The sequence below is a fragment of the Rattus norvegicus genome, chromosome 15 (assembly GCF_036323735.1).
Source record: "Rattus norvegicus strain BN/NHsdMcwi chromosome 15, GRCr8, whole genome shotgun sequence".
Taxonomy (NCBI): Eukaryota; Metazoa; Chordata; class Mammalia; order Rodentia; family Muridae; genus Rattus; species Rattus norvegicus.
This window is the reverse complement of record NC_086033.1, coordinates 551,540-579,473: the sequence shown is the minus strand read 5'-3', so window position 1 is coordinate 579,473 and position 27,934 is coordinate 551,540. Positions and strand designations below refer to the sequence as shown.

At 44.2% G+C, this 27,934-nt stretch overlaps 1 protein-coding gene across 35 annotated transcripts in view; it reads right to left on the bottom strand.

Moving 5' to 3' along the window:
• Kcnma1 (potassium calcium-activated channel subfamily M alpha 1) overlaps positions 1 to 27,934 on the bottom strand; it is a 706,053-nt gene that overhangs the window by 477,644 nt on the left and 200,475 nt on the right. The window contains exon 3 of one of the 35 annotated variants that reach the window (XM_063274726.1): positions 1 to 27,934. This exon is cut by the window's left edge and continues 16,727 nt beyond it. The exons of the other annotated variants lie outside the window; for them this stretch is intronic. Within the exon in view, the coding sequence (XP_063130796.1) occupies positions 27,635 to 27,934 (300 nt within the window). The 3' untranslated portion in view covers positions 1 to 27,634. 35 annotated transcript variants of the gene reach the window in all.

The window sequence follows — 27,934 nt, the reverse complement described above, 5'->3', positions numbered from 1 at the left end:
TAATGGCTCACCACATTCCATGTACCTCAGAGTCCCTTATTCTGCCTGACAAAGGAATCAAACAACATCAGAAGTCCATGGTTTGGCTGCCTCCTATCTTCTTGGAAGGCTAACTGGGAGACAGTCAGATATAGTAAAAAACACAGAAGAGAAAGAACACATATAAACACTCAAGGAGAATCTAATCAAAAAGATCTGTGACCCAAAATACTTCTTGATGGGCAGAAACACCACTACACAGTCAAGAGGATATGCCCCCTCCTATCTCTATGGACAATCAAAGTTCCCCTTGTTTCTTTCTGTAGCTCCGTGGAAATGTTAAATGCATGTCTTGGCTACAGCAGGATGGGGCATGACATATTTGCAACCAAAATATGATCCAGTTGAATATTGTCTGAAGATAGGCTGCTTCCGTTATCTTTTAATGGGTTTTTTGGGGAACAAGTTGCTGATGTAGATAAAATAGATATAAAACTTAATGCTCCGAGCATTGGATGTGCACCAGCCACAAGGAGGCTAAAAATAGACTTAACAACATCAATAATACTTCTCTTTGAAGCTTTGGGCCATTTGGGATGGGGATTGTGAACATTCAGAAAGAATAGAAGGGCAAAAAATGATGTAAACAGTAAATGCTGCGAGTGAGGCATCCAGAACAGGACCCGGATGGCAGCCTGATTGGGTGACCTCTTCTATAGATAACTATGTGCCTGTTTCATCCACAAATGATAGATACACACTCTTCATATCACTGCCACTGCCTGTCTAAATCTGAGGCATCTCCAATTTCTGGCTCTTGTTGGGGGTTAGCACTCAAAGGCCTTTAGAATCATAGAATCCCAATATAGTAAGACCTCATTGGCAGAAGCAAAGAGTGCTGATGCTGGGTGAGTCAGAGAAGTCCTAGGGTTTCTCTGTCTTGTTTTTCTCCTGGAATGAGATGTCCTATGTAAGGTTGCATACCTTACTGAACTCAGCATGGGTCAGTGTGGTGGTGGGATCTATGGGAAAGCAGTTTAGAATCTTGTTCCAACCCAAGTGTGACCAATGACCATCTCCATGACTTTGACCTTGAAGAAGAAGAGTCACACTACTGTGTGCTTTACAGGGCAGCTTAGGGGAGTGGCTGAAACACCACACACACACACACACACACACACACACACACACACACACACACACACACACACACACACAGAATGATCAGAGAGTGCCTCTGGGAGCACCTGGACTCTTACAGAGCAGATGTTCCCACCTCTAGGCTTTCTGTCACAGTCTCACTTATGAAGTTGCTGAATCACTCAAATAAGGACATCTAGTTTAAGGGGTAAGTACCCCTGTGCTGCTCACAAGCAGGCCAGCATTACCTGGTTTTCTTTACAGACACTGAGGAAAAGGAGCTGAAATAGCACTGTTCACTCTGAGCCAGATACCCTGGCTTTTCCACCTGTATTTCCCTTCCTGTTTGTTCCTGCCTTGAGCCAAGGTGAACTCTTACAAAACATATCTGATCCCTGGCCGCCACACCACATAGCCCTTCCCCCATTATTCCTGGCTCCTCATTCAGTTTCTCAGGTACACACTGTCTCTTGGCCACATTGCTGTGTGAGACTAAGGGACGTTCAGTGACTGCACTTGCTATAAGAAGCCACAATTTGGGATCCCAGAAGAAGGCAAAAGGTCTATTTCTCAACCCATAGATTGTTTTGACTATGGACAACATGCAACACCAGGAGACTTAAAATGCAAATGCCTGGCTCTCCTGGGGGGAATAATACAACCAAGTGGCCAAATAGCTACAGTTAAACAGGTCTCCAAGGCATCTGTTCCCACAGTGTTGAAGACCATTGTTTTGCTGGTCAAGCTTGACCAGGCCTCTAACTGTCTTCCCTGGCCCCTAATCATACCACTAGGAAATCAAGGTCCTCACCAGGCCTCAGACACACTCCACTACCTGACCAGGGCACCTCCTCAAGTATTTACTGTAGTAAAGCTCCCAGCCTCCAGGTGCTGCCAAGAGCTAGGTCCTACCTTCAATCCCTTCATGCTCTTTGATCTACCCAATACAGTCAAAGTGTTCCTTCTCCAAAAATCCCTCCTCTTCAAGCATGCTACAAAAAGCTCTCCTTCCCCCAGAGCCTCAAACTTTTAAGGACCCCAAGCCATTTAGATAAGGACAAAGGCTTAAATGCTGCCTAAGTACCTCATAAGGACAGGGTAGAACTGCTCAGTCTGCTTTATGGACAGCAAAAACACACAGTCTATGTGTCCACTCTGAGTCAGACGTCCTGGCTCCCTCACTTTTGTTTCTCTCTTGTTTGTTCTGGCCTCAAAATTCTTGGCCAGAGTAAGCTCTGCTCAGTCTAATATGTGATCCCCTGGCCACAGTACCACATGGCCCTACCTCACACAGCTCTTCTGTGTCCAGGATTCTGTGTCCTCAGCCAAACTGCCAATATCTCTAGGAGGTTGTCAGGTATTTATACTTGTTTGCCTTCCCAGAGGAAGGCTGGGAACTTGTCATCAGGTCCTAGGCACTGATGAACTGTTTGGTCAGTGATTACTATCCATACATTCACTCATAAAAGGCTCAGACTCTTACCAACCTCTCCATGTTACTTCTTTCCCTTCCTTGCTCCTTAATCTGATACCATGACAGATGGATCAGGATGGCTTTCTGTCACCTCAGGCACTCCCTGAGATCCCCTGGGCTAATCATAGAAGGTGACATGTGCTTTAAAAAAACTCAATATTTGTACTGTCAATGCAAAGCATTTTATTCCTTGCTCCCCACTCTACCCAGGCAGCTCACTGAGCCCAGCACTCCTTTCTTCTCAGGCATGTGCCCTTCCTTGAGTCCTTTCCTATCCCTCTACTTGGCCAAGTTCCCTACCCCTTAAGCCCCTTCTCTGGTCTCTTCCCTCTCTTGGCTTTTACCTGTCAAGTGACAGTGCAGTAGTCAAGGTCTATCTCTTGCATGTCAAGCTCTTCTGTGTCCAAAATTGTATGACCTTCTTCCATGACCCTGCCCAGTTCTAAGCCAAAATGTATATAAGTAGCCTTACTTAGTTATATCTCTGGGCTCATTTCATCAGTGAAGAATGGAGGCAAGACCAGTAGTTCTCTGTACTCAGCAAGGGAGCAGAAAGTAGGAAGCTTAGGGGCAATCGCCTTTGGGAAGACTTGATGTCACCATCAGTTTAAGACATGCAAAGGCAGCATGCCCTGTTAATGTCACAGGTGGAGCAAGATTTACCAATCCACTCAGAAAACACTGAATTCTCTAGGGGAAAGAACCTTCGGCTCATTATACATTATGAGTGAAAGTGCCCAGATTTTGAAGAATAAATGTTAACACGGAGTTCATGTAGTAGAAACACAAAAGATTCATTTCCACAGAAAATGTAATCTCAAAGTTTATATCTGTATTCACACCATAAGACATCAGCTTGATTTTTTTCCTAATCTACCAATTCATCCCAACACTATCTCTCAAGTGACTAGGAACCCCACCTTGTCATTCTGCAGCAGCAATAAGCTGAGGGCACTATCTGATGCTGCCCATTCTATACTTACATAAATCACATTTCCAATTTTTGATTTTTGTACCTTGACAACTCTGAATGTGGGCAAATCCCCCCCTGTTGTAAAAACAGCTCGCTCAAAAAAAAGAGAGAAAGAGAGAGAGAGAGAGAGAGAGAGAGAGAGAGAGAGAGAGAGAGAGAGAGAGAGTCTGGGTGAGACTGTAAATGTCCTGGGAATCTTCAAGGCCAAATGTGAAATTAATTTCCACATACTATTGAGCATCTCCTAGAGTGATTTTTCCAAAACAACACTGTCAACAGCTAACACTCACATAGCTTTAGACATACAAGCATGTACCCCACTTAATCCTCAAATAACAGCATAATTACTGATGAGTGAAGAAGACTGAAACTGTGTTTCTGAGCTAGGTCCAAGCCCCACCCCTTCCTTTCCATGGTTCCTTCCATCTGGCTTTTCACTTGCACACTTCTCCATTTTTTTAATCCATTCAACTAAAAGAAGACAAGGGTTACTGCCTTCCCACTAGATTTCTCTCATGGACAGAGGTGACTTTTAGAAGAGGAACCTCAGTTTGCAGCTGGTGGCTCAGAAAGCCTTGGTAGAAGAGTTGCCATTCTGAGCTCACCCTTGTTGATTCAACCCAGACTATTTATAGATGAATCAACAAACCTCCTTAGCAGACAGAAGGAGCCACAGCCAAAAGCCTTGTAGGGGAGGAGGGAGACACACACAACGTCCAGAAAACCATAGTGGAAAGCCCCTGGTAAGACATAGGAAGTACTCTTGATGACAGGGGACAGACACAGGGACCAATGGGCCTCTGTGTATGTCAGCAGCTAATTCAGTATATTTAGTTTCTCCATTCTGTACACCTTTCTAACCACCAAACCTTGAGGACTCATTTAGTAGAGATCAACCTTCTTCCAGGCACAATAAGTTCTGTCCTGCCTTCTCAAAAGGTAGTGTTACAAGTAAGGTGAAGGGACTGGTATCCAGCCACAGCCTCCCTTTCTCAACCCACAGCTCCCAGCTAGTCTGAGTTTACTTTAAAGTAGTTGCCAGAAGGTGTTACAGCAGAAGACTGGCAAATCCCAAATATTTAACAACTCGAATAATCCTTCTATCCATCAGTTTGGTAATTCTATCTACCAAAAAGTAAATAACAATAAAATACAAGGCTATTAGTGTCTCATTTCTGAGCTGCCAGTTTCATATAAACATGCCATGGCCATTTACAGTTTGCAGCTCACTGCTCTCTAAACATTTATACATTTCCCCAGCTCTTAACACATCCTCAGCCATGCGATTAAGTGGCAGGTCACAAGGGTGAGATAGCAGCAAGACCTTGAATTCAAAGCCATCTTTGGATGTTTCCCAAATTTGGCTTCATTGATATCAATGCCACCCTCCCACTTAGTTAATCCAATGATTGTTGGTACTCTTGGCTATGGCAACCTAGACCACGGCATACTGAGCCATGACATCTTGGGTCATGCATGGCCTGTCTACACAGTATGTCCTTTTATGGATCTATGAATCAGAGGGAACACCGGGCCCTAAAGGCACAGATATGAAGCCATATTATACTGAGCTCTATGGGAAGCTGCTGGGGGTTTCCACGAGCCCTGAAGCTTGCTAGGTGATAGCAAATCTCAACATTCAGATTCCCAGGAGAAAGATTACACTGTGTCTTCCTTAGATTCACAGTCCTAAACCATACACTTGCAACAGCCCTGCCATTTGAGAGTATGCAGTCCCCTAGGAGGCTTTGGTGGTATTTATAGAGTGTAGCAATTAGAATAAAACTATGTCCAACATAGGAGTGCTAAGAAAGTCGTGAAATAGAAGGCAGGTGGGCTGGTGAAGTACTGAGAACTCTGTGGAGGATGGAGAGAGGTGAAACACATGTAATAACTGCTGAGGCAAAGAACAGAGGTGACACTGGAGATAGGCAAAGGTGGCAAGGGACAGTTGGGGGACTCTAATGATCCCTACAATGACCCCTGCTCTTCCCTCAATGCCATAGATGATTCTATACTTGGGAAAGCAAACTGCCTTTAGAATGGGATGTGAATGTGGACCCTGAGGTCTTCATAGCTGGTTGTATGGTTCCTGGGCATAGCCTAACACGGCAGAGTCTCACCTACTTCCTTAGGAGTATAAGGCAACCATGGAGACCCACTGACAGCTGCAGATCTGATACCTGCCTGGGTTTACTGAGATGCTGCCTTGCATAATTCTGCCTGGGACTCTGGGATGCCAGGGTCTGAGCCACAGCTCTACAGGCCCCTCTCAGACAAGCATACTGACTGAGACATTTACAAAACCCTAGTGTGGGCCAAGCCCCTTCCAAGGAAACATTGGTGGGGCTCAGTTAGAGAGAGATGCTCAATCGAGGCCACATCCTTAAGGGGGAACCTATCTCCTACTGCTGATTGTGGATAAGATAACATTTAGTGTCAGGCCATGTGTGATTACACTGACAGACCCTTTGAGATCCCATTCTCCAGGGGACTGGTGAAGGTTTTCTCAACCCTGCATCACATTTGGCCTCTGTGTGAATCTCACATTGTCCTCCCTCCCCCGTTGGAGTAATAACAAGGATTCTCTAATAAATATCCACTTTCATCTCTGCTCAGAGATTGCCTTTCAAAAGTCACCTGGTCTGTATCTGTGTGCTGAACAACTGTACAAAACAAGAGCCCTGCTGTTAATTGCAAATACTCAAGATCAGTAACTTGTCGTGTCTTCTGCATCTTCAAGACGTTTCTTCTCCTAACATGGCTGAAAGTGGGGTAAGCAAAGGGACATATGGCAATGCTGTGACCAGAGGGCAGCCTGAATCCAACTCTGGGAACACAGACACCATTTATCTGTCTTCCTACTGAGTCTAGAACATTCTAAATGGAGTTCAGGCTCTGTATACTTTCTCCATTACAAATGCTTCAGGTGTCTCATCTCCATGTGTAGCAAGGAGAGTCAGCCCTGGGCAGGGGGATATATGGCTATGAATCCTTCCAAGGCCCTGCACTATCTCCACATACCCTGGCTCAGGAGTCAGAGGTTGCCGGGTATCATCGGTAAAAGTAAACAATGTCAAACATCACTGGGGGGATTCTTTGAATAGCCATCTCAGGAGAGCATGTGGTCCCTACCAACATCAGAAGAGCCAGAAATTTTTTGTTTCCAATAGAAACATCTGGAGAGAAGGCAGGCTAATGGGATCTAAGCAAATCTGTCCAAAGCACATTCCAGAACAGCTTGCTCCTGGGCTCATTGTGTGCCTGAATCTGCTGACCTTCCAGAGGTTCTGACTCACATTACCCTGACCTTCAGCTACACAGAGACAGCACTTCCCACCTCACCTCAAAGCTTTCTCTCTTACCATAGGCCTTGAGGCAGTACCCATGCACACCTCACTAAGGGTGGCTCCCTTTCCATGAAAGACACAGAGTCGCCCAGGGATGCCTTTTAGTTGGCTCATAAAAGGAAGAGGTGGACCTTGGAGAAAATCCTTATTGAATGTTTGCTTCTATCTAAAGAGGAACTTGAGATTTTTCAGGAAGGAAGCAGTGGCATGAATCAGAAAGGCTTATCCTAGGAAGTGGACATGCTGTCTGCTCAGATGGGATGGACTTCTGGAGTTGGCATAGTATCCTGGGCACATTGTTGAAGCGCTCGAGGTCTCACAGAACTCCTGGAGTGGGACACAGGATGGGAGAGCAGCTTCTGTGGACTCCAGTTCTTTATTCAAAGTAGCTAGAGTTTTACCAGTTTACACAGAGTCTCCGACCTCTAAGGGTATAAAAATCGTCACTTCAGAAGCTTTGGTTTGGGGGGGGAAGATGTGTAGGCCATCAAGTCAGACCATTACATTGCCATGTAAACTTCAGCAAGTTGTTCAGCTACTCTGATGCTAAGGTCCCTTTTGCATAGAGAACATGGGAATGGTTAGCTCCTAGCTTACTTGAGGGAAAGACAAGGTAATGCCCTCATAGAAGTTTATTACTTTCTTGGTTCACAGAGCACAGGAAACACAAACTATTTTCTTTAGAGGCCCATAACCCCCTTTTTACCATAAAGAACAAAAGATGAGCTGCTATCTCTAGGCAGATAGAGGCAGAGGGGCTTCAGGTTGCACAATTCCTCAGCATTTAAAACACTTAAGACCTGAAAAAAATAAGCCGCCTCCTGTCAATGTTTTATATACTCCTCCACGTGGAGCACTCTGGTTCACGAAGTCCACACAGTCCAGGGCAACACTGAGCCAGCAATTCATAGAAGGAAAAATGCACTTCCTAGATAGTTCGTGTGGATCCTTCCATAAAGACCCATGTGAATACTATACATCCAGTGTTGGCGTTCTCTCATGACTCTACCTCCAGAGACATCAGTCTTTGGAATGTTCACCTGCCATATATGAACACAACTGCCTTAACAAGTGGCTGGGAGGAATGCTATATGCAAATGCAAAGTACAGTTATCATCACCATTCACCTTCCAATCTACAGCCACTGCTTGGCAATGAGGATGCAATTTCAGGACAGGGCCATTATTCATCATGAGATCATCTGGGCCATCTTGTAAGAGATAGCTCTTCTCACTCTCTGATTCAAGTTAAAAGTCTTATTCCATGGTCTCTGCGTATATACATTTTTATTGTTCAATTACAGACTCCAGAATAAGATGCTCTGACATCCTTGGTAATTGTCTGGTTTCTAATCAGAAGTCCCTGGTTCAAGGAAGAGTCACATATTTCATCTATGTGAGGAATAGCAAGGTTTTCTCCTGACAGGGTAGAAAACAGTACACGTTTAATGATTTCCCTGTTTGATTAATGGGGTCCCCAATGAAGGAGTTAGAGAGAGTACTGAAGAAGCTGAAGGGGTTTGCAACCCCATAGGAAGAACAACAATATCGACCAACCAGATCCCCCTGAGCTCCAGGGACTAAACCACCATCCCAAGAGTACACAGGTATGGACCTATGGCTTCAGCTGCATATGTTAGCAGAGGACAGATTGTCTGGCATCAATGGGAGGAGAGGCCCTTGGTCCTGTGAAGGTTTGATGCCCCAGTGTAGAGGAATGCCAGGATGCTGAGGGGGGAGAAAGTGGGTGGGTGGGTGGGGGAGCACCTCATAGAAGCAGGGAAGGGGTAAGAAAGGAGGAATGGGATGGGATGAGGGAGTTCCAGAGGGGAAATAGGGAAAGGGTATAATATTTGAAATGTAAATAAAGAAAAATATCAAATAAAACACATCAAATATGACTGAGTAAATAAATAAATAAACAAATAAACAAACAAACAGATAACCAAGAATTGCAATAGACCAGACACAGGGAAACAGTATTTCTAGATCTTCTCACCATATCACAATCCACTGTCCAATGGGCAATCAGAAGGGTTTTAACTAAGCAAACTAATGGCTTGGTGTCATCAGACTTTAAAGTCAATAGCTGTTTTACCTTGAAATCTAAAATACTCCTCTACCTAGTAAGCACAGAGGAACTCACTTACATGAACAGTTTCAAAGCACTAAGAGGGCTGGAGAGGAAAGAGGAAAAAATAAAGAAAAAGAAACTAAGCAGACATAGTGATATATGCATGTTGTTCTAGCTCTTGGGAAATGGAGGCAGGAAGATCAGGAGTTAAGGCCACCCCTTGCTACAAAGCAAACACAAGACCAGCATGGGATATATGAGACCCTGTCTCAAAAGAACCAACAGGGCAACACACACACACACATACACACACACACGGTCACAATGAGAAGTGTGATAAGTATAAGAGAAAGGGGGATCAGAATGTACAGAGAAAGGCTTCTAGAGAAGCTGTAATTAGAAAACCAGGCAGGCACATATGAAGGGGAAAAACACAACATCCTGAAGGGTGTTCAGGTTTTGAAAGCTTATCAGTAAAAGTCCCCAGCCAGACTTTTCATCTGTAGCTGGAGAGCATGACTGTTGCCTCCTTAATGAGATCAAACCTTGTTGAGATTTTGTTCAGCTAATGGCTGGTGGTGCCTCACCTTGTGTCCCATCCTGTAATGAGGGGCCATTTTTACCAGTGAGCATCCAGCGCCCTCTTGGGCTAGCATTGCCACTGGGACCAACACTACTAAGGCAAGTTGGCTAGCCACCCACACTGGTGGCCTTGCCTGTAGACATCATAGACTGGGGAGGAATATGGGACTACAGGGACGTCTCAGTGGTTAGAGCCCTTGCCTGCCAAGCATAAAGATTGGAGTTTGGATTCACCAGAACCCACAGAAGTGATAGGTAGGCCTGCCTATAATTCCAGCTAAAAGAAAAAGAAAAAGAGAGACAGGGAATCCCCAGATCAAGCTGGCCAGCAAGATTAGACAAAGTACTGAGTTCTGGGTTTGATTGACAGACCACAACTGAAAGAGTAAATAAGCAAACAATTGAAGATGATTCCAGACATTAACCTCAGGTCTACACACACACACACACACACACACACTGGAACACACACACATCAACATATATTAAATACATATATGTACATACATGTCACACACATACACACACACACACTGGAACACACACACATCAACATATATTAAATACATATATGTACATACATGTCACACACATACACACACACACACACACACACACACACACACACACACGTGAAATAGAAAATGAGGGTAACACAGAGAATGCACTTGTCATCCAGATTCAGTACTATAGCAAACATGGTCAGTAGTTAGCTAGTAGTAACAGTTACTCAGAGAAGATGGAAGGATGTATACAAATCAAATAACAGATCTGTATTATGTTGTATTGTCCTCTGACATACTCTTAATTTGTGCACAGAGACATGTCACCCTCTCCCTAACTCTGAGCCCTTCCCTATAAAGCACAGTGGAATCATGGGTGTTTCTGTGGAACCTTGTAGCACCAGGCTCGATTTCTCTGAACAACAAGCAGAGATTTGAAGTGAATAGCTTGCTCTGATCTAATGATGACATGAAAACAAGTCACACAAGAACTGCATTGCCTGGGGTTCTTAACGAGCCCTCCGTGTGTGCCCTTGGGACAGAATAACACTAGTAGAAGTCACAAATTCATCACAATTGTTGACTTTGAAAGGACTTTAAATCCAGGACTGCCCCATTCCCTGAGTGATTCTCCAAATCCTCTCCTGACAGACACTAACTCCTAAAAATAGGTCTTAAAGTGGGGCTCTGAGTGCAAGACCAATAGGCAAGCTGATTACAAAAGCCTTCCGTCCTGGAGCTGGGTGAATGCTGTGGCCAGCTCAATTTCAGTCAATTCCCACCGTTCTGAGGTGGCAGCCAGCAAAGGGCTTTCTCTTCACAGACCATTTTCCCCATTTATTCTCTTCCACACAACTGCCTTAATGTTAAGGGGGAAATCCCTCTCCTGGGATATCAACTGGAAAACCATATGCCAAGGGTCCTTCCTTATGTCTAACCAAATGCTTTCTGTGGGGTGAGTCTTCCACATCTCAGCCAGAGGTGCATGGAAGGCAAGTTAAAGAGGTCTGCAAGACTTCAAGAATGACCACTGATCCCCAAAGCAGTCCCAGGTGACCACTGATCTTGGTTCATATGTGTTAAACATGAACACATTTTCCTGGGTGCTTTACATGTGTTGACAGGCAAGCAGCCACTGACAGCTTCATGAAGCAGCTGCTACTGTTAATCCCATTTTACAAGGTGAAGCAATTGAGACTCAGAAAAGCAGCTGGTCCAAGGCCACAGAGCCTGTGACTGAGGCAGAATAGCTAGCTGGGCTTTGTATTCAACTGTAAATGCTATGAACTAGTGCTCTCAAAAGAAACATAAGACAGCAAGGTAGGCCGTAAAGTCCATATTTCTGGTTGTGTTTGTTTGTGTTTGTGTTTGTGTTTGTGTGTGTGTGTGTCTGTCTGTCTGTCTGTCTCTGTCTGTTTCTTTGCTCATCATATATTCTCCTGCAAGGCACTTATTTTTACATTTTACTGATGATATAATTATAGACAGATATTTAATATTGAACTCTAGGTAGAGTAAGAAGTAGTCAAACTGTGTCCACTGACACTAACACACATTAACCTCCTTGTGGATTTTCCTATAGGACAGTTGTTCTCAACCTTCCTAATGCTGTGACCCTTTGATACAGTTCATTTTGTGGTAACCCCTAACTATAAAATTACTTCGTTGCTACTTTACAACTGTAATTTGGCCACTATTATAAATTGTGATGTAAATATCTGATATTCAGGATATCTGATAAACAACACCAAAGGGTTGCGACCCACAAGTTGAGAACTACTGCTATAGGGCGTATTGATACCTGCCTCTGATACAGCTCATCCCCAGCTTCCTTCTTCCTTTATTCAGGGATGCAGGTAATGGAGAAAAACATGAACTGCTCCTAGGTAAACCTCAGTCAGTCAGGCCAACCGACCTCGGTGCCCCTTTCCATTTGTCAGCAATGGACTAAGGGTCAGGCTGGTGACGCAGATCTGGTTCATGAGCTACATGTGAGTGTATGCTGGAGTCTTCTAGAAATGTTATCCAGGCTTCTAAAGGCCGACTGGAGGAAGTGGTTCCTCTCCTGAAAAACTTTTATATATTTTACAATATATATATATGTCTACACACATATGTACATGTTTATTTTCCTGTGGTAGAATATGCATAAAATTTAATTTAAATAATATAGCTCATTTGCCTAATCATTCCTCCATCTACTTAAGAGACACATCTTTTAAAAGTAAAAGGAAACTAGACTAAATATGTTAGTTTTTAAAAAATAAATAAAACAGAAGAGAAGAGAATATGAAGACAGAAAAAAGATGTTTTAGGGAGTGTCTAGAGTGTTATAAGGAAAGAGTTGGGAAGCGTATGATCAAGATATATTATATGCATGTATAAAATTATTAAAGAATAAAAGAAATTTTTAATAATTTGGAAAAATGATGATCATATGGTTTACCTAACTAACCTAACTTAAATGTGATCATTTTAAGGTAGAACCTATATCAAATCAGATATGTGCTATTTCACAGTCATGCTAAATTTCCCAGGTCCAGGACATCTTAAGTTAGACCACCATCCCTCAGATGCTCAGAGTCACCCTAGGGGAATAACCCAGGTCCAGGTTTCTCTGGTTCCTGTCTACTGTCAGCTCATGGACATCCCCAGGGAACAGCAACGCACACAGGACTGTACAGGCCTGTGCGTCAACATCAGCTCTCCAGCCGGTTTGTGACTCAATACGGGAGCCAAGATGATGTCTGACTCTAAAGGTTCTAAAACGGCATCTCCAACACCCCCAGAGATCACCATTATTGCGGTAACAGACGAAACGAGGTCTACGGCTTGAAGGAGAATATTTTCTAGGCAAGCATAACTCATGCCTCCACCACCACTTGGGGGTGGGGGGTGGGGGAAAATCTATGTCAAAACTGAGAATGACCTCAGAGGTGGAAGTCGAAATGGCACCTACGTAGTTGCTGGGGCACTGGCAGGTTGCGCCAATAATAAACAAACACACACCTACGTGCAAAGAAGGAAGTATGCATGCAGGGTTGAGCAAGCAGTTGCCATGGAAACCAGCTAGCCTCACTCTAGAGCTTTCCCTGGGCACCTTGATCATTCAGTGGTTGATGGAGCCCAGTGGAGGAGCATTGTGTCTGTCCCTATGAAACCTTCCAAATGGGCCCATTATGATGAAAGCAGATGAAAGAGGAAAGGATGACGTAGCTTTCTATTCACAGTTGCATCCACATTTTATCCTGGAAATGACTCAAAGGAACAGAAGATAAAACTAGCCTTGCCATAGAGGGACATGGCTGGGGGGATTAAATAATGATAGCAGGGGGTGAGGTGGAGGGATCTGGATATGGTCATAGAAGGAAGGCAGCTTAGGGAAGGGAGGCTACCCTAAGTCTCCACTACAGAAAATGTCCCACTAAATAAGTGGTTATGACCTCAGGCTGTCACCCAACCTAACATGAAAACTCTTCTCTATAGAGCAAATGCTTCCCCAAATATCCTGTATCTTTCACTCCTCCCAATCTCCCTCTCCCTCTCTCTCTCTCTCTCTCTCTCTCTCTCTCTCTCTCTCTCTCTCTCTCTCTCCACACACACACACACACACCATTACACATATACATAGACCACACATACACACTACACACACATTCACTATACACTCATTACTCACACCATCTCACAGTCATGTACACACAGACCACACACATACTACACATACACAACTACATATACACACACTACACATACACAAACAACACACAAAATACACATATACACAACACATACAACATACACACACTCATATAAACAACACACAACATGTGTACACCCATATACATACCACACATACACAAACACATACCATATGACCATACACACCATACACGCAGACCATACATACACACTAATACATGCACACACACGCATGCACACACACGCACGCACACACACACACACTGCATCACAGCATGATCCAAAGGGAGCACTCTTCTACTGAATGGCATCTCTAACATTCTCTTCTTATTATGAGACAGTTCTCACTAAGTTGTCCAAATTGGCCATGAAATTGGGAATCTCCCTACCTCAGCCTCTCATATAGTTAGGACAGCAGGCCTGTGGCACTGGGTCTGGTTCTTCCACTCATTGACAGAAGAAAAGTACATGAAGCAGGGGGAGGAATCAATGCCAGCCCTCTGTGCCTTGGCTTCCTCACTATAATGTGAAGTTGTGGGGACAGACTCATCAGTTGCCATCACTCGTGTTCTTGCATTCTTAACCCTGGCTTATACTGAGTGGAGAGATAAGATCTCTTTGCACTGTGTTTGCCAGCAACTGCCAGGCAGAAGTCTTGGTTCATCCAAATAGATCCATTGGATACAAGGATGAAATATCCCCTCTTCTCCCATCTCCCATATAAGAAAAAGGGAATTATAAAACAAACAACATGTTTCCTATTCTCAAGGAATCTACAACTTACTATATTTGATTAACAAACAAATTATATAATACCTAGTCTGTGCCAGCTACTGTTCTAAGTACTTTACAAATATTAGGGAATTTAATCTTCATAATAACCCTGTCAAGTAGCTACTTTTGTTTTTTGTCCCTGGCCCAACTAGTACATGGCAGAGTCAAGGTCAGACTGTCTGGCTCAAAAGCCTGTGGGACACACATGTGTGCAGGTAAATTATAGACAAGGCTGTAGATTTCAGGAGGGGAAGGAATAGATGTCATTCTACCCCAGGATGCTAGTCCTGAGATTTATTGGACACATGATCTTCCCTAGGATATTCAAAACTCCCTGTGCCTTGGCTTCCTCACCTGGAATATAGTTTTGAAGATGAGGCCAGATTTGAACCCACAAAGTGTATGAGGGGATATAGGTGGGAGGATGGTTAGAAAGAGGGTGTGCGTTGATCATTTTTATAAAGAATCTGAGCTTTAGTCTACACAAAGCCAATCGGGAAACATAAACAAAGCTGGATTTGGGGAAATTTTGCTAGTCATGATACACAAAAATGGACTGCTGACACTAAGTGGGGCCACTGAGACACATGACATGGTCTGGTAGGGTGAGTAAAGCAAGAAGTGAAGGGGTTCATCCAGGACCGTGATGAAAGGAACACTGAAGGCAAACCTATAGCACTTGGCTACAGCTAAGAACTGATAGGTCAACACCAGTCTCTGCCAATCACAAAGACCAGAAGCAAGCGCTAGGAGAAATACTGGCATTGCCATTGTCCACCCAGAGTGGCACAGGGCAGGCCCACTGCAGCTGTGGAGTCTCTGAGCACTAGAGTTGCATGCAGAAGCGGGAGGAAGCTTTCCTAGCTGCCCTTGCTGGCAGCTCATGAGAGTCAGACATGAGAAAGACTCTCAGACACCTCAAATATAGACGATACTCTGCCCCAGATGTGGAACTTACAGGCAGTCCTTCTGCTCGTAGACTGGATAATTCACAACCCTAGACTCTAAGCCATCCTGGGTCTTCCAACTAATGGGCGTTCTATTCCAATTCCCATCAAACTGAGAAGAGAAGAGCAAGACCTGAGGTTGGGTGGGAGTTATAGTCCAAGAACATGAGCAGTCTTCCTTCTTGCAAACTCCGCCAACAGCCTAAAATCCTCTGCTCTATCCCAATTTTGCATAAATCCCCAGAGCAGGTTTTGTCTGACATCACCAGGAAATGAATGCCAAGGTGAGGGCACAGCAGGTAGGGTCATAAAACCAGAAAAGGGAACTTGGCTTTCACGGAAGCCGAAGCCTGCCTGGTTATTTATCTTTCATATCTGAAGCCTTGGAATTCCATTTTCATCTTGATGGGGATAATAAACTCTTAGCAAACTTTTATGGCTCCCCAGATGAAACAGAGGACTCTGCCCCTGCTTCCTTCCTGCAAATTCAGGCAGATTCTGAAATTCAAGTCAGACCAGAAACTGCTTTTGGTCAGAGGCAAAAATGTATTTATCTTTGTAGGCATGGCCATTAAGATGTGAGCATGAATAGCTGAAGAGAGAGGACACGGTGCAGGGGTGCGGGGGTGCGGGGAAAACAGGAAGAAATAGGAGGTACTGGCTATGAAGGAAGACCATGACGTCATCAGCCCCCACAAGCTTTTTATGGTGCTGGGGGAGTGGGGCACAGGCAAGGCAGCTGTAGAGATGAGAGAATGGACCCCAGGAGTGGGCTGGGAGAACTCTGTAGTAGGAGGGCTGGACTGGCTCGTGCTGGGTGCTAAGAGGATTTGGGGAGTGGACACGGCACACTGGAAAATTGTGCCCACAAATCTGTTTGTCTGGCGAAGCAATGTGGCTATGAAATCCACCCCCTTTGCTCCTCCAAACACTAAAAAGAAATCTCCAGATGGAAAAATCTCAAGTCAGACTGCAGTATGAAAAGAGATCTTAAAAGAAAAGAAAGAAAAAGGCTCACACAGGAAGCTGACAACCTTCTTGGTTCTCTGAGAGATCTGCCCCACAGATCTGAGTGATCTCTATACTAAATCTGGTTGGGAGACAGGTTCTAGTCCATACCCTACCTGGGAAGACCTGCATGACTTTAGGCAAACCTTGGTTTAAACATTAAGGAAATGCAAGTGACATGGTCTCAAATAGCTAAGGCAGAAACAACAACGCTGGTCAGGCCACCTTCCAGCCTTCTCTCACGACAAAAATTACTAATCAGTCGCATTCTTGAGTGAAGAGCCTTGGTAGGCTCTTCGTTACTGAGCTGTGAATGTCTGTATCCTAGGCACCCTCAATGAAGTCCCAAGCTCTTTCCATTTTGCTGTTGCTGTTTTGTATTTTTATTGGTTTTCTTTGTTTCCTTCTCTTTGGCCTTCTTTCCAAGACTTAGCAAAGAAAATAGGGTAGAAAAAATACACAGCATAAAGCCTCTTGACTCAAAGCTGGGAGCTCAAATGTGACCTTGTGCATTTCCCCCCCCCCTTCATATTAGTTTTCACCCCAAACTCTGTTCAATGACATCCCCCCCCCAGAATCTCATAGACGTAGAGAATTTTATCCCTACTTTGAGATCGGGGCATAGATGACAGCCTAAGGAAGTTCAAAGGCAGTTAATTAGTACCCTCGGTTCTTTTGAAAATTATTAAAGAGTCCAGAATTAGAAATTCAGATTTTTTTCCAGACTCCTGAGAACAAACACCTCTCCTCTAAATGGCTTAATGTGTCTGTTTAATGTACACAAAATTATCTTGCAGGAAGTGGGGGCTGTTTCTCCTGTCACTTCAGATCTCCAGAATATACTACCTTTGGCAAAAGTACGAGGAATCCAAGTCTGACTAAATTAAATTCCACAGCAGAAATTATTAGGACCAGAGGCTGTAGCAGAAACAAACTTAAACGAAAGAGAAATAACTTCTTACTCCCACCCGCCTATCTCGATCTCGCCATCTTAGTCCAGGGAGAAAGAAAAATATGTATTTTTTTTTTAAATTTCTGAGTGCCTTGCTGAGTTTTGTCTACAAAGTCTATTCGATAATATAGCCATGTGCCCCAGAGTGCAACTCCCTTTGGGCCAGGGGACTGTGGAAATCCTGTGCTCAAACTCTCAGGGGCAAAGAACCTGGGAAAGTGAACAGACAAAGAGCAATGCTTCATCCTTGAGGACCCAGGAAAGGACAGCCCTTCCTTCCCAAGATTCTGGACAGTCTTTGCTTAGAATCCCGTTAATTAAATTGGAAACACTTGAAATAGCCCACCGAGGGCGTGTTACAGTTGTTTTTCTTCAGCTCATCTAGGAAGTTAACTCGCAGTTCCATTTGGGAAATTACTGCAATCTGAATTGCACAGATCACCCACAGTGTTAGATACCCTGACATAACTTTGGGAAATAGCCTGGGTAGGGTTTCATTTTTTGCTAGGCCCCCTGAGTGTGCTACCTTACTCCACAGTAACAACTCCAGCTCCTTGCTCGTTCCCGCCTGCCTCTGGAAGTCATTGTTTTAAGTAAATGTGCCATTTATGAAAGGTTTGTTCATAGGTGCAAAGACAGAGAAGTTTCTGCCTCTGAAATAGGAAAAAAAACCCTTCAAGTATTGTAGGACTGCTTCCATGGTAGAAAGGGACATCTGTAACCTGGGGTCTCCTAACACAGAGGGTGGTGGAAGGGCATCCCTTCAAATCATTGTAGGCCAACGGAACGGTCATACTTCACACAGAGTCATAGTAAGCATCCCTTAGAGAAGGCAGACTCTGTGAAGATGGTTCAATAAAGGGTTCTATTACAGGTTGATAGGTGAAGTGGTCCCCACAAGCACATGTTTTGAGTGCATGTTCCCCATCTGGGATGCTGTGTTGGGAGGCTGTAGAACCTGAGGAGTTGAAGCCTGGTGAGAAGAAGTAGATCCTTGTAGATAGGATTATAACCTAGCCCCTTCTGGCCCACATGCTCTGTCTCTCAATCCATTTGAGCTGTGAACAATCAGCCTCGTGCACTGGCACCACAGCTGTGATAAGCCAGGGACTATAGGCTTCCCTGCTACAGTAGAGACAGATTCTGGCTTGTCAGACCATGAGTGTGAAAGAAGTCCTTCCCCACTAAGTCACTTCTTTCCAGGGATTTGATCATAGCAAAGCAAAGATAATATTCGATGCAGGTTCCAAGGCTGTGCCATCTAAAGAAAGACTAACTCCTTGGACTTAGAAGACAAAGGCCCTCTTCCCATGGTATCCTTCCTCCTGTCAACTCTATAGCCACAGTCCCTTCTAGAGAGATGCTTCCCTTCTTTGTATGTTTGTCAAAGAGATTCAGTTGAGAAAAGGAGATGAGTGGAAATCAGTTGCCTTACCTCTCAGGTTTGTAAGCCATAGGAAGACGTTTAGATGTAAGACCACTCACTAATCTGTGTGGAAGGGGAGGAAGGAACTTCCCAGATCTATTCACATCCTCTCAGTGGGACCAACAGCTAAGAAAAAGACTAATGTGCACCCTTCCCAATGCTGAACACAAGGTCAAGTGCCTTATAGGTTTAAGAAAGGCAAGTTCATGCTAGCCTTTCTGTTGTAAGTAGGTGGATGTGGGAGCCCAGAGCTTGGAGAGCCTGCAAAGGAACAGACTGCTCATAAATGCTGGACACTCACCATTTTACCCATGGAAACTCTGAGGTCCTGATTGTTCAATGTCACCTAAGAAGGTTACAGCACACGGCTCTCTGTTCACCATTAATTTCATCTTTGGACAAAAGAGATCTGGTTTTGTATGTGGGTTTGAGCAAGCAGGGAAATAGGCTTTAGTGGAGGAAAGAGGACAGACTCAAATGTCATTTCTCAGGCACACTTTGTTTTCTGTTTTGTTTCAGATGGAGTCTCCCTCTCAGTGGCCCCTCTGCCTCCCCAGTACCGGGCTTTTTTATGTTAGTCCCAGAGCTTAAACCCGGGTCACTGTGGTTATGAGGCAAGCTTCTCCAGAACATTGATCTAAACTTTCTGGAAAACTCTGAGGTGGCTAAGAAATTAAGTTACCCAGATCCTGACTTAGAGGGAAGACAGAAAATTACAGTAGCTTCTCTAACAGCTACGAAAGCAACAACTTTCCTTCTGCCAACTGTCCTTGAGGCAGAGACAGAAACACAGATAGGTAGTTCTCTGAGTATCCAGTCCATAAAACCAGTTCAGCATAGACTCTGCAATAAATCCATCACATCCAGACCTTTCTCCAAAAGCCAGAAGGATGGTCAGGACTGCTCTCTGACCATCTACGTGCAGAGACAGGCAGATCTCTGAGCTCAATAGCCATCAATTCTAGCCTACTTGATGAACTCTGGGCTCCTGAGAGGGAGACTCCATCTCAAACAAAACAAAGTTTACAGGCCAACAGATCTAGCAGGGTTTGGTGACAGACAGAAACCAGGCAACTATTACCTTTTGAAATCCCCACTTTCTGTGATCTGGCCTGTTTTGTAGCATTATTGCTATAGCAGCAGGCAACTATGTGGATTGTTTTTTCTACTCCCCAGTGAGCTCTTCCTCCCTACCTTCCTTAGGAGAGTTGCTCTAGCCACAGTCACAAAAAAAGGTGGGGTGGGAGACATTAAACAGGGAAAAACTGGCAGAGGCAATGGCTACAGCAAGAGTTTGTTGACCCTCTCTGTTACTCTACTGGATCCTGGGCTTCCAGGCCTGTGGAAGAGACAGTGTGCCTAGTTCATTTACTTTCTGGATTAACCCATTTCTTGCAAACAAGAAAGGCCTGATGGTCTGCTTGCCTAGGGTGGAGGCACATAGATGTAAGGAAACTTGGAAGCCTCAGGTTAAATAAAAACCCATGTCCTCTCAGGCTCACACAGTAACCCAAGTTATCACTGAGAGTTCTCTGGCTTCTCCTACCCCAGGCTGTCCATACCAGTACATGGCCAATTTCATTAACTAAAATTAACTAGATGGGCAAAACGAGAACCCTGATGCATAAGAGGCTTGGGTGCATTTAATTAAGTTTATGAGTGTTCTGATTCCTTAAGACAGACAGGCAAGAAGCAACTGGCAACCCTTCCTTCTCTCTCTACCCAAAGTAGAAAGAACAATTCTTATTTTTTAAAAAAAATAAAGTTTTGAGAACCAAATGGTGGCTTTTGGGTGGTGTCATTTCCCTAAAATTGTCTTTTCTGGAAGATGCCTTTTTCTGGAACCTGACTCTCTAAATGGGGCTTCTAGTCCTCCAGATTGGAGTGTTTAGGGCCCACAGGCACGAGTCCGTCTGCCTCCTCCTAAACATAGCCTCGCAAACTAAACTCGGAAGTGTCAGCTTGCATGTGGTCCCTAGTGTGAGCGACTTCACCACCATCACCGTCTCTATTTTTGAGTCTCTCTACTAAAATTCCTCGCAGCTGGAATGGAGGTTCTAAGGACAGTCACAGCCCACTAAGACATTTTCTTTTTCTCACAAATAGCCACATGTAAACCTCTAAGGGTTTGGGAAGCAAGGTGGGAAAACACTGCAAGCCCTGACTGAAAAGCTCCGAATCGCTCGTTCTATTCTAAGCCTCCAGGGGGCACCAGCCCTTACTGGTCCAGAAAGAAGGAAAAGAGGCATAAGGGCAGTAAAGCAGAAGGCCGGCTGATGTTAGTCATAAAATCATATTTATTTGGCCCTTGGGATCCAGCAGCAGGGACTCACGGAATCTGAGACTGGAATTAGAAACACTGAGGTCCCAGGTCTGCTCGAGGGACTAGCCACAGCCTCCAAGCCAATCCAACCATCCTGTTTTTCAGTTTGCACCTTTTATATTGTACAGAGTTTTCTAGTCTGTAAGAAACAACAGGTGTCTGGTGCCTTGAATGGTGGCTAATTTCTAATAGTTGTGCAGGATGCTTGAAAGAGCCCAGGGGACATGTCTCACATGTATGGTTATACACGTCCATGTACATACTATGTTCACCCACATCTTTTCAATGGCTATGTGGCCACCAAAATAGCTGTCACACATACCTCACATATGGTGTTGACAAGCCCACTGAAGTCAGCCACGTACCCTGTCACACTCACTCTATCTCCAGGGAAGACTGGGCGTGGAGAATGTATTTGATCCTCTTTCCATGAGACTAATCTGTTATCCTGCCAAAGGTTTTCCTGTGACACACTTGCCCACAATGACAGCTCTAGGGAGCCGAATACAACCCCGCCTCTGGCCCTTGTACAACTCAGGAAGGCAGTATATGAAGTGAGAATTTTCTGGCCAGTTTGACAATGATGAGTCAGGCTGGCATGAGCCAGTCCAGTCTCAGAAAGGCCAGACCCTGGATGGACCTGAATGGAGGGTGTGCACAGAACAAACATTGACTGACTAGACCCACATTATACCCACACTAGGGATGACTAGCTAGACCCAGAATCATCCAGCAGCCTTGTTTAGTGCTTCTTGGTCCTCTGAGAAAATATTAGGTTCAGAGAGGTTTCAAGTTTGCCCCCCTTCTCTTCCTCTCTCACCCCAGGAAAGGATTTGTTCTTCCCTCTGCCTTTGCTGTTCTCTGTGACAGCCTACTATAACATGATGCCTGGGCTGACAGGTAACACAAACCATAGGAGCCACACAAGATGCATTTTTTTCTGACATGTATTCAATCAATGACTTATCGCCACAACAGGAAGACCCAGAGTCTGACATTCTCCCCACCAGCAAGATGAGGAAATTGTGGCTTCAAAAGATGAAGCTACTGGCCCAGAATGAAAGCCCTGAGGAGAGGCTAGACAGGGATAGCAGTCTGGTTGCAGCTTCAGCCACAATCCACACAGAGGCCCTCTGTATTCCAAGGACCACACTACAGCAGCTCCTTGCCAGGAATACAGAATATTTGTTGTTACAAAGTGTTCCGTATCACCTCCTGGTATGCTCTGGCAAGTGAGTAGAGAAGCTGAAAAGTGGACAGACACCAGTCAGATTCCTACTTGAAGGGCAGAACGCCTAGCTTGCAACCCAACAGAGGCTAAGTAGGGTGGGAAGCAACATTCCGTTAGAATGTATGGTAACAATAAACACGTGGGGACTAGTTCCAGAGAGCTGGACAGGCAAGTGGTTGAGTTAAAGACAAGTAAGTACTACTCCTACCCAGCCACCATTCTCTTGGATGTCCAAAAGTAGAGGAGTTACTGTACCAGAACAATGTCTGGGGGGCCAGCATGAAACTCTCAGGTCATAAGGATCTTCCTTTCTCCAGAACTGTCTGATTTCTAAGTCTGTCCTTCTTTTTCCCATATGCTCTGGGGAGACCAGAGGAGCCAACCTGCTGGCTAGTAAAATTAGCAGCTGGGCTTTTTACAGGGCACACTGGATAGCTGGGTACACTGAGTGCTAGTTTTCATGCCAGCAGCCAGTGCAGGCTGAGGTGCCTGCCCTACAGACCTGCATCAGGAGAGCCCTCACATAAGGAGTCAGGGAGAGGGAAGGACGGTACTGTGGAGGTCTGGTGAAGGGCCTCAGGTAGCAGACTGCAGGAGGGTGGTCATGTGAGAAGGTGCAAGGGGTGACTTCGCTATGGTGATCTCAGAAACAGACTGTGTCCAGGCCCTAGGCTGAACCTACTAAAAGAACAAACAACGAACTTGCTAGCAGCCTGGGACCACTCACCCCCATCTCTTCCTACTCTACTTAAGACTGACTTGAGCTTACAGGAGTAATATAGGCACATTGTTCAGAGACTGCAGAAATGTTATATCCTGTCTATTACCTTGTGCACTGGGCAAATTCTTTGGAAAGAATTTCACCAGTTTCGAAGGGGGCGACAAACTTTTTCACCATGCGGTCAAACAGTAACTGGTTTTAGTCTGGTGAGTGTTTGGGACTCCGTGGATGTTTCTCACGTCTTCACAGGATTGTGTTACAAAAGCAGCCACAGACATGAGGTAAATGAACTTGCATGGCTTTATAAGAATTAAATTTTGAGGACAATGGAACTTGAATTTTGTATACTTTTTACCTGTTGCAAAATACCTTTTAGATTTTTCTAAAGCAATTTGAAAATGTGAAAAACTAACTTTTGCTCCTAAGCCATACAAACTGAGCAGTGAGCCACTCTGGCCCATGTGCTATAACCATGTGGTTGGGTAGTTTCAGCAGTGTCACCCCTGTGACATGGGAGAAGGGCCCAGCAGGGAGATAAGAACAGAAGCTGCTGGGGCCAGTGAAACGGTTCCATAGGTAAACGGGCTTGCCACCAAGTCTGACCACCCATGATCAATCCCAGGGACCTAAATGGTAACAGAAAGTAGAAAGCTAACTCTAAAGGTTTCTTCTGACTTTAATGTGTGGCATGCCCTGCCCCCAGGATATTATAAGTGAATGGATATAGCTTTTCAATTTAAAAAATAAAAAAATGGGCTAGAAGTTTATGAGGAAATGGAATCATTTTATTCTGCTCCAAATGCCTCTGCGGGCATCTATAGGCTGATATGCATGGGCAATCTCCCAGATCAGATAGGAAATGAAGTCTGTTCAAGTTCCCAGAGAATCGTTTTTAATCCCAAAGCATCTCTTGCACTCAATTCCACTTAATTAAAGCAATGAGGATTCGGCTTGGCCAATTGTTGGTAGTTACGTCAGAAGACAACTGTGAACATCTCCAGCAACAGGCAGCTCGCTCCCTATGGTGGGAGCCTGCTCAGTGCAACCGCTCCTGTGACGTAATCTTCCATCCGAATAAATGGTACTAGGTCACAAGTAACAAGTGCCATAACTTTGGTGCCTCTTCCATCAATGTCAAAACAGTTACTTAATCATATAAAAATGCAATATATCATCTCTGATTTCTTGACTGATACCAACGTACAAACACAGGATAAAATAGGTATAATTTAAGTGCTAGCAGTGAATTACTAAGGGGGTCATTTGACCCAAAGCCCTCCCCCCTTAAGGGTGTTCATGCCAATAAAACCTGTTGGCTTTCAACAGGACAGAAAAGAAGCAGTAACACATCACTACCCATAATGCAACCCCAAAACACCCCTATTCTTTCTGCCCTATAAAGTAACAGTTGATGCTGTGACAATTTTATGTAGCTTTGCCAAAAATATGAAAGGATAAAGGATCGATGTGGGGAAGGGAGGAGAAAATGGACATGTATACTGTGTGCAAATCTGCCACCAAGCTCCACTGACAAAGGAGAGGATACACACAAGAAGCATGGCCGGCATCAGCAGCCCTCCCCCCACCCCAATGGTAAGTAATGAAGGACAGTAACACACGTCACACAACAGATTCCTTGTGCCCCTGTGCACCCATCTTTGGGTTCACCGATCGAGTACCATGTTCAAACAGTTCAGCAAGCACAGCACAGCTACTTCACTCCAATAACCCAACGGGGTGACTTCTGCTTGAAAGGCAAGCTGAGCATGTATTGTCTCTCGAGCCCCTGAAGATAAAAATAAAATGGCCCAGACTGGGTACATAATGTGTCAAATGCCACCCATATGACCTATTGAGAATGATAAAGGGTGAGACTGGCATTTTGTTTCTCCATACATTGATAAAGCCGCCCCTAGACGTGGGAGCGAATAGCAAATGTTTTCAGTTGGTGGAATTATATTTGCATGCTTCCTGGAGTAATGTTCAAGTGCAGCAGTGTATGCAAGCAGGGAAATAAACTAAAATGAATGAAGCTAAGGGCTTATCTTTGCCCAAGGAGGCAGTTATTGTGTTGGGGAAATCAGTCTTTTAAGAGAATCATAAAACGCGGCATCAGTCATAGGTTTGACAGGAGGTCCAGGCAATGCAGTCACAGCTCAGACCCTGTCTTGTGGCTAGTGTTAGATTTCTTAGAGAGATGGTTCCTCTGAGATCAATGGAAATTAATGTAACCATTTAGAAATGAAATTTCTGTGGAGATTGTGGAAGGTTCTAAGTGTTTATATGTTTTTGTGTGTGTGTGCATGTGTGTGTATATATATGAGTATATCTACATCTTTCTTCCTTGTAAATGGATTTTCCACTACTATTACTTGTATTCTATAAGAATATTCCTACCTTTTGATTCCTTTATAAAGTAAGGGGATAAACTGCTGCTTTTGAAAGAAAGCACATGGGCCCATCACCTGCTACTGTCAATAAAGCTTTATTGGAATACACGTGCAGTGTGGGTGTTTGTGGCTGCTTTCAAATCAAAATGGCAGATGAAGCAGTTAACATGGAGTCTGCATAGTTCACAAAGCCTAGCATGTTCACAACAGGAACATTTGTCAACCTTGAAATAAAATATCTATATTGATTTTAGGTTTTTGAGTCTAACAAGCAAAAGCAAGGCCATGTGTTTCATGCCCCCTATCTTAAGATATCACTTCAGCATTACAAGGGTTTAATCTGGCACCAAAAAGTGTACAAAACACCTAACAGCAAATATGTATGCCAATTATGAAAGTGAGGAACTCAAGACCAAGAAGGAAAGAAAATAGAAACAGAGAAAAGTGGGGGGAGTGAGCCAACATAGAATTCAAACTCGGGCTTCTCTATGTTCATGTGGTCCAGTCAACCTTGGCGCACAGCAGTCACCAAAGAGATATTACCCCTTTCCCAATTTAGAATAATCATGGTGTTAGCTGACAAATCCATAATTTTTAGTAAAAGTAGCTTATTTAATTCCTCCAGGAGTGTGTGCCTGAAGTAAATAAGGTAGACTGTAGGCAATGCAGTCCTCAGCAACGCCCAAGCATTTGGGAAGAATCCTAAAGACATCTTCCTTCATATTGAAGTCTCACTGAGTGTAGGCCAACTCCATATCCTAAACTGGAACTTCTCAGCAATCCAACATGTTCCAGAATTCTAAAATAAGCATGTACTGTTCTACGATTGTCCATCAGCATCTGTGGGAGATTGCTTCCAAGATTCCCTGTGGGCATCGAATTCAATGCTGTACACCTTATATAAATGGTGTAGTACTTGCAGAAAGCCTACGCATATCCTCCCATAGGCTTGAAACTATCCCTAGATTACTTGTAATACTTAACACGGTGTAAATGTGATGGAAATAACTGTTCCACTAAGTTCATTAGGAACTACGAGAAAAGGGAAAGAAAAAGAGGACACACACATTCAATGAGTTGCAATTTTGCTCCAATATGTTGGATAGGTGATTGATTGAATACATTGATGATGGGCCTGCAGACAGACACACCTAATTTTACTTTCACAGTCATTAATTTGGAGGCTAGGGAGATAGCTGAAAGGTTAAGAGCTAGTATGCATTACCGAGTTCTAATCCCTAGCATACCTTGGTAGAAAGCCAGGCATGGCTCCATAGCATAGCTGAGTGGGAGCAGATACAGGCATATCACAGGAGCTCCATGGTCAAGCCAGCCTAGCCAAGATGGTCAGTTCTCAGGTCAGAGAGAGTCCCCTTCTCAAGGCAATACAATGTGGAGGAAGGCACCGGGGTGTTTTGCTCTGGTCTTTATATCCATCTGCACAGATACAGAAGCCTACATATTCACAAGCATATCACACACCCATACACACACCTTGTTGTTTTCAATTAAAACTTTTAAATAAAATATTCTTTAATTTAAAAAATGAAACAAAGGAAGAGATAACCTTGTCTGCATGCCATTACTTTGGTGTCCTAAGGCTCAGACCTGTGTTTCAGAAGAGAGCTATGCCCCTCTGGCCTCTCAGGATTTTGTCTAGGAAGCTTGGTCCTAAGGAGAGAGACTGAGATCTGAAACTTTGGAGTCAAAGAACTGACCACTTTGGTGCTGAGGCCCAGCTGAGTATTGCCAACCACCTGTCATTCCTGGGATTGAACTGTACAAGTATCATTAAGTCCAACAGTACAAGTAACTCACATTTGGTTTTGTTTGTGTTTGCTAACTGTTTTGTGCCTGTATAAAGTACACAGCCAGAGCTGTGAAGAAATTATCATTCATCAAATGAATGTGGTACTTGGCCAGTGAGCTCAGTTGTTTACAGATAATCTAGGCTACTTAGCCAATCCTTCCCCAGCTAGACCATATTCCATATTCCAGCCTTAATAGTCTCACCTATAATAATCAGGCAGGTAAAAAGGGACTCAGATGTGGAGGCCAAGCTCCTAGGCATGCATCAAGAAAAACATTAAAAACTGAAAAAGGAAAGTGAAAAGCCAGTGTGTAGTACTGGTTTGGTCCCACTATTACAGGGATAAACATCTGGACAGCCCAAAACAAACACAGCCTTGGGATCAGAACATGGAGGGCGGCTTTGTCCTGTGTGCTGGTAAGATCTGTGTTCTGTACAAAGCCAGGCTCTGCATTTTCCTCCAAAACTTCTGAGACATCGCTCTGTGTTGTAGGGATCCATCACGTCAAGGGGATCCAGAACCCTGGCAGGACTTTCTTCAAGGAGATGAGAGATCAGTTGACACTCTGGACAGTC